The 7813-nt window shown below is 40.1% G+C and overlaps 1 protein-coding gene across 1 annotated transcript; it reads right to left on the bottom strand.

The window, feature by feature from the left end:
* Positions 1-1573: 1573 nt before the first annotated feature.
* Positions 1574-6823, bottom strand: LOC104443655. Its single transcript, XM_018874292.2, has 3 exons — positions 6763-6823; positions 3018-5628; positions 1574-2572 (listed from the first exon to the last, which is right to left on the bottom strand). The coding sequence occupies exons 2-3, from the start codon at positions 5514-5516 to the stop codon at positions 1655-1657; spliced, it is 3417 nt and encodes a 1138-aa protein (XP_018729837.2). The 5' UTR covers positions 5517-5628; positions 6763-6823; the 3' UTR covers positions 1574-1654.
* Between the last annotated feature and the right edge of the window lie 990 nt (positions 6824-7813).

The following is a 7813-nucleotide window of genomic DNA, read 5'->3' as shown; positions in this document are numbered from 1 at the left end:
TAGAGATGATATTGTGCATTGGGCTGAAGTTCAATGAGCATTTATGTCACTTTTGCTATTCCTAGAAGTTGCATCTATTTCTTTTATAGTGTTCCAAAATTTCATCAACAGTTTTTTTTTTCTTTATTTGAATTTGTTGCTCATTTTGGTCATCTCTCACCGCCCTTATTCGTATGGGGTATAATTTGTTAGTCATGGATAACAAGAGAATGAGATATTTATTCATTTTCTTATCAATTTAAATTGTTCATTGTACGTGTCATATCGTTTTAATTTTTCCTCATTCCACATTATATGGATTCTTCGTCTTTCACAGCAGATTACATATTTGTCCCACGTCTTTGTGTATTGCTTAAAAGTTGGGTGAACCTTGATAATTATGAATGAGTCTAGGAGAAAAGGGAGTTCGTGGAGACTTGAAGGGACTATAATAAGGTAAACAGCTGAGCAAAGTATTGATCACTAATGTGTTTAGTAAGACCAATGGATAGCGATTTGTTAGTAAATTACTAGCGGGCGCCTTGGATAGACTTGTTGGATTGCTGATGAAGGTAGCTCCCTATATTCCTTTGACTAAGTTTGTAAGTCAAAAGGAATGATAGCTAGCTTCGGAATTTAGGAAATTCCGGAATCTTTCCTATTTTTATTCGCTAAATTAGAGGAATAGATAATTGGCAATAATATCTTACTCTATAACTGTTACCAGGAAACGATTGAATGGTGATCAACTATCTGGCAATTATGTCTATCATGTCCAACGGTCTTTGTTCCTCTTAAGATTCTCCAACAGTTAAATTAGAGATTCAAGATTGTATAAGAGAATCGATACCTGCTGAAGGAAGTACGAAAATTGGGGAAAGCTATGAACACCGATATTGTCACATTTTTTTCTGAAATCGTGGCTCTACTTATTTGTGTTTCACTCTTTTGAGAGTTATTGTTATTGTTATTGTTATTTGTGGTTTGAGGATGTACAAATTATAAAGAGTGCTTGTTGATTGATAGTGGGATCTTTCGGGTAAAAGCAAAACTTGTATTGTTGTAACTACTCATAAGATTATTAGTAAATTCCAGCCTGTTGGTGGATATTAGTTTGAGAGAGTGGACCTAGTCTTGATTTAAGGCGAACTACTATAAAATCTATGTGCATCATCTTCTATTTCTTAACTTGCCTTAATATTTACATGATGAAGTATCTTGCAACTGATAGTATCAAACTATTCATGCATCTATCAATAACTTCAAGTTATTTTGCAAAAGAAATGGTGAGTTCTGTGAATCAAGCTATGGATCTTCTTTCAATTGTATTGTTAGCCTAAATAGTCACCGGCTCAGGGTGACCGTTGAGCCTGGCTAAACGTATCGGGTGGTTCTACATTCAATCTTCCACGCATCAAGTTAAGAAGCAAATTGTGAAATGGACTAGCTACGTGATCTGATTCCAAATATGGTGTAATGGATGGATTATATAATTTCAGGCGAAGGCCAAACATATCATTAAACAGCAATATCTGCAACATGTCTCACCAGCAGCCAATTATCCAGACAGCTAAATTTTTGTTTGAGTCAAAAAAGAAGAAGAAAATGTTACTGCTTCCGAAGCTACTCACGACATCATATGAAATTAGAGTTGCCACAATTTGGTGGGACAGCATCATAACAGAGCAGAGGCGACCGTGTTACCCTCAAATCTCTTTGCCTCAATCGACAGCACCTTTACTAAACTTGATTCTGCAGATTCGCGATACTGCCTGCATGCATCGGTCAGTTCTGCTGCTTTCACTGTCCATTCCTTCAAGGATGCCTGACATTTTTCCGCTTGACCATCCAACTCTTTCAGCTTTTCTTCCTGAACTTTGTCTGCTTGGAAAGCAAAGCGAGCTCGCAAGATTTTGTCCAAATGACCCAAGAAGAACTGGGTCTTGAACCCGGCGTGCTTGGCCATTGTAACATGGTTCCACCAATTATAGAACAAGGTCTCAAAGAAGGGATGGTCAACTTTTGTGCTGGACATGCTCCTTATTGCCCCACACAGCATAGTGAAGATCAGGTTCTTTAAATTCGAACTCAACCGAGACCCTGCGCTTATATCTCCGTGCTTCTCCAGCAAACTTTTTAGGACTGGGGCTAGGCTCTGGACGACCATGAATTCCTCAACGTCAACAAGCACTTCGTTTTCAAAAAATGTCATCGAGAAATGTGAGTTCTCTGTCTCAGGCTCTAGCATGTTCCTGAACTGGGAGAAAGCTTGATGAGAAAATGGGGAAGCTTTTGGAATGCCGTCCTCAGCTTTCAGCGGCTCCCAGAAAGATTTAAGTCCTAACCCACACATTTCCTCCGTCAAGATATGAAAAGCACCTGGGAATTTCATTTGCTCCTCTTCAAGGAAATCATCCAGTAAATTCTCTAATGGGGGTACAACTTTGGTGCCCATTTCCCTTCTAACATCGGTTGAACCATGAGGTTCGAACTCGGTTATCTCCTGGTCTTCACTCATTAGTTTACCAGAAATGCGTGTGCCGAGGGTTCTTAACTCTACATCTTTCTGCTCACCCTTCAATAAACATGTGACCTGACAAGCAAACACAATTAAAGGCAACACGAGTTTAGCATATTATGGCATCACAAAGAAGCAAAAATAAATGAACATCGTGTGAAGAGGAAGACTGTTTACTTCCAAACAGGTCCACCGGTCTATTCTAATTTATAACTTGGATCTGATGGGGATATTTCAATTGTTTCTTTCTCCTTATGGCCATGTGCTTCAGTTTCTCTCAGTTTTCCAACCACACCATGGTTCACTGTACTATGGAAATGAAGTACAGCCTCTGTCATCTAGCAGCTCGAGAAGCTATGATAAGCTTATCTCGTGCTTGACATTTGCTCTTAAATTAGATTATGTAGATTTAATTCCGAATGAAAATTGCATAAAACTTCTGATTCTGGGATTCTGGCTTTAATGTAACCTTTTCCAGCAAGTTACGCAAATCTTGAGCTATAAAAGGGACTAGACATACCTCAGATTTCATGCAATCAAAATGAGCAACATATGGGCATCGTGCTTGTGTACATCTGTAGACGCTCTCTTCTGGATGCCTTTTTCTCTCACAAGCATCGCAATAGTATATGCCCGAATTGTCTTCAAGAAACTTATCCTCGAGTTGGATGTCATGTTTGTGGTTCTCAGATTTGATTTTACATGGTAATGGACCACATAAAAGATGCCGATTGTAATCACAATGAACGCAGCGAACTACTTCCTCTTTGCTTTCCCTTTCCCCTTTGTTTTTCTTGCCCGAACACGGGACTGTTTCTCCTCTGCAGCCGTTGCACTTTACTTTGGCATATAAACTGTCAAAGAAACAAAGGTAGTGCTCATGAGCATCGAATTGTATTTTGGGCTTTAGATTTGCACAGCCAACATGGAGGCTGAAGAAGGGGCATGTATGGCAATCATAAGTGAAGCCAGAACTTTCTTTGAGACAGGCTTTACACGTGAATCTGTCTTTGATGCGCAGCTCCAACTTGTGTTTAGGATGAAAAGGGTGAGAGGGTTGAAAGATTACTGAGGTCAGTTCTGTGCAGGATTCATGGACGAAGAACTCGCATAGACTGCACTCATAAGTTGCACCGACACAACGATTCTCGCATACAGAGCACCAGCGAACTGTAGCATCTCCATTGATTTGACGTAGCTGTAGAGGGTGCCCATGGCCAGAAAAACATTTTGTCTGTGTACCTTCAGGAATGATAGAGGGCATTAAAGCGCATTCTACGTCCAACTCGAATCCACAGAGCTCACAGAGGAATCTAAACCCCTGGCATTCTTTGTGACAGGCCCGGCACTTTGCCTTTTTCAGCATGGGCTCCAGGGTGGGTCGAGCTACCAAGCTGAGATGACCCGGGCAATCTTTATGAAAGAAATGTTCAATCTTCTGCGGCAATTCAGCGCATGACTTATGGAGCCACACCCTGCACTTCTTGCAACCATATATCAGGCCTGAGTCCAAGCGCTGTTTATTGCAAGCTAAACACTTCGTGTTCAACTCCTTATCAATGAGTTTTAAGGGATGCCCATGACTGAAGTGTGGAATATAGCGACCGCCAGGGTGAATTACTTTTTCAGCCATCATAGCGCACACAACATCCAGATGGAAATTGCATTCCCTGCAAGAGAAAGTAAAGCCACGGCACTTTTTTTCACAGGCTCTACAGTAAACCCCCGAATGGCTATTCTGGAGGATGAGCTTATGGAGCGGATGGGAAAAGTGATTGTACTGTCTGGGTAACTGATAGCACGCTTCATGGAGATAAAACTTGCACTCATCACACGCATATGTGAGACCGGAGCAATGTTTCTCGCATCCGCTGCAAAGAACTCTATCCTCTTCGCTCTTCTCGCTTCCTGTCAACCCATGCTCATGACAGAAATGTCGCCCTTTTATATCTTCAACTTTATTCCTTGTACGTGTCACTATTCTTCCAGGTCTGGTGGGGGGCATTTGAGCACATGAAACGTCCAGGTCAAAGTTGCATTGCTCACAGCTGTACATGTAGCCCTCAATTCTCTTTCCACAGAGATCGCAGTAGCGGTACATTGCAACCCGAAGCTTCAAGGGATGCTGTTCGTGATAGAGGTGTTCCCGCTCCAACGGTAACTTTGCACATGACTCATGGAGAAAATACTCACAGCGCTCACAACCATAGGCTGGACCTAAGCAGCTCTCATCACATGCTCTGCATTTGAGGATTTCATCTTCATCATTTCTCATGCAGAGAGTCAACGGGTGCCTGTGTCCAAAATGCTTTATCTCCGTCTGACCCCCAGGTTCACTGGGAGGTAGTTCTAGTGCACATATCACATCCAGGTGAAACTGACAATCATTACACTGGTACACAAAGCCATGGAAAATTTCTCCGCAGAAATCACACCATAATCCTGCATCATCTTCTACAGGGCAAAGCTTTAGGGTATGCAAATGTGCTGGGTGATGGAGCTCTTGCTGCAACTCCGCACATGGCTTGTGGATAAAAAATTGACATGAGCCACAGTAATACGTGTTGGTTGTGCAGCGTCTTTCGCAAGCTCTGCACCATCGTTCTTTATCCTCATCAATCACCTCCACCAATATTAAGGGGTCGCCATGGCTGAAGTGCTGAATTTGCTTCTTGACTTTGGAACCATTGGTGGACTTCAGAGCGCATTCAATATCGAGATCAAAGTTACATTTCTGACATCGGTAGGTGAAGCCACGGAATCTCTTCAAACAGAAATCACAGTAGCGGTAGCCCAACTTTGCCGTATCACAGAGGGTCAAATTGTCAGGATGTAAATAGTGTTTGAGCTCTCTCGAGAGCTCAGCACAGGATTTATGGAGAAAAAATTTACATTCTTTGCAACAGTAAGATTGATTGGAGCAGTGCTTCTCGCATGCCGCGCAGTTAACTTCTTTATGCTCCCCGATCTCACATGTTGTCAGCAGGTGTTGGTGGCTGAAATGTGCAATGGTCTCCATGTTCAACTCAGGTGAAACACCGACTTGATCTCTGGGCGACACTCAAAAGATTTATAGAACTTTCATCAGTCTTTCCAGATTGTCATTACTCTTCTCTCATCCATCCAGCATTCTGAATCAAGAAAAGCAATTCTATCAAGAAAATGTACAATAGAAGAACCTGTTGTTTACCATGAAAATCCATCAACCTATTACTGTTTTCCACATATCAAATTAAGATGTCGATAACTTGATCGTGCAATTCCACTTCAGGCTGCTTATGTGGACATATGAATGGATGCCGTGTATTATTTTCATGTGACAAATTACAGGAACATTCCGCCATCTGGGGTAGGTATCACGCTGGTGATATGCATTATGCACATGGTCGAGAAACTCACAAGATGTGACACAAGACTGTTCTTGTCGGGAGAGAGAGAGAGAGAGAGAGGCAACTGTAGATTGATGAAGCTCAATCTTAAGGAAGAGCTACGACAAGAGCAACATATCTTATCCCCGATTCAAACACACCACACCAATCTACCAACACCTCCGTAGACTCAACAAAGATTGAGGCCAAGATGGAAGAAAACCAGTACTACATCTTAAAAAATCTATAGATCAAGAGCAAGGGATGTGACTCGATCAGAACCATAAAAAAAAAAAAAAAAAAAAAAATACCCGTGGCTCTACTTCCACTGAACATCTGGTACTACATGAAAGAAGCTCCAATGTTGCGAAAAGAAAACCCCTTTCAAGCCAGAATATCAAAGCCCAAACATACATTAACTGGCTCGGAGTTTCAGCTTGTCGGCTCAACTAATGAACTTGAAACGCCACGTCAACATGATAATTTCACGTGATTGAGAGCAACATATGTCTGATGAGATGCCGAGTATACATCAAAACGCGCAACCGGAGCGAGGGAAAATTGAAAACCAGCCAGTTAAACTTCTCAATATGCCTTTTCTCAGCTTAATTTGATGAACACAAGCATCCATGATGATAATTAAAAATGGAAGGACAAAGGAGATAATTCTCTCTCTCTCCACGTATATGAACTTGCTATTAAGATCTTCCCTCACTCGTCTTTTCTACTCATTCCATTGATCTTGCTAGAAATTTTTCTGGTAAAAAAAATTTATGGTCCCTCAGTGTAGTAGTAATCAACTAGATTGCACCAACATAAAAAAGTTGTAGATGATTAGAGAAGCGTGATCCAGGAAAACATCAAAATCAAGAGGATAAAAAAGAGAGACAAATTTACCTATTGATGCCTCAAAGGTGCTTGTCCACTCTTTGAGTCATCGGGAATCATCAATAGCCAGAAATGAAGCGGAAAGTGAATAAGAAAAAGATTAGTTTGATTTATATTCGGGTCAATACCTTGAAAAACCCCAAACTGGTACACCTGTGACAAATTTACCAAAAACTATTTTTTTGACCACCAAAAACCCAAAACTGATATACTTTTGACAAATTTACCTAAAATTGGTACATTTGTGACAAATTTACTCTATGTTAATTTTCGTTAAATTTTACTGTTAAATTATTAAGTTAAATGACACGTGACAGTTAACTGGTATATAAATTTGGGATTTTACGCTCCATTTGTCACAGTGTACAAATTTTGTGATTTTTTTGTGGTATTAATTCAATTTAGTGGAGAGTATATTTGTCACAAATTTATCAATTTGTTGTTTTTTGCGGTCGAATAAATTAGTTTAGGATAAATTTGTAATAAATGTACCGGTTTAGGGTTTTTTTATGATCAATCGTGGTAAATTCGTCACAGGTGTACCAGTTTGGAGTTTTTTATTGTCAAAAAAATAATTTGAAATAAATTTATTACAAATGTATCAATTTGAGATTTTTCAGGGTATTAACCTTTTATATTCCTATGGAGTGCAGGATCGGTTAATGTGTTTTGAGTGATGATGATGGGATCTATGATAGAATACAATCACCGCCAAGGCCTGAAGGACGTGACACTTGCCAAGGATAAAGATCAGGACTTGTGTCTTCCGCATCCCGACTGTCGCATCATATTCTCTTTGATGGTTATATCTCACACCTTATCTTTTGTCATTTTCTTACTGAAATTCTTGCACCAATTGCGAACACTAAGGGCGCATTTGGTAACGTTTCTGTTCAAAAATTGTTCCAGGGAACAGAAATAGAAAAAAGTGTTTCTGTTTCGGGAAACAATTTTTGACCAGAAAGATGCGTTTGGTAAACTTGTTCCAGGAATAAAAAATGAATAGAAACACGTTTGGTAAATTTATATTCTTTTTTTGTTTCTTTTAATTTTTTAATTT

Source organism: Eucalyptus grandis, chromosome 5 (assembly GCF_016545825.1).
Source record: "Eucalyptus grandis isolate ANBG69807.140 chromosome 5, ASM1654582v1, whole genome shotgun sequence".
Taxonomy (NCBI): domain Eukaryota; kingdom Viridiplantae; phylum Streptophyta; class Magnoliopsida; order Myrtales; family Myrtaceae; genus Eucalyptus; species Eucalyptus grandis.
Note: the sequence above shows the minus strand (reverse complement) of the source record. Positions and strands in the feature narration are given on the sequence as shown.

Bases quoted from the DNA above. Each gene is read 5' to 3' on its own strand.
- LOC104443655 (XM_018874292.2), bottom strand. From the start codon at position 5,516: ATGGAGACCATTGCACATTTCAGCCACCAACACCTGCTGACAACATGT. The intron at 2,573-3,017 runs GTATGTCTAGTC...TTTGCTTGTCAG, and splicing joins TTGATTGCATGAAATCTGAG to GTCACATGTTTATTGAAGGG.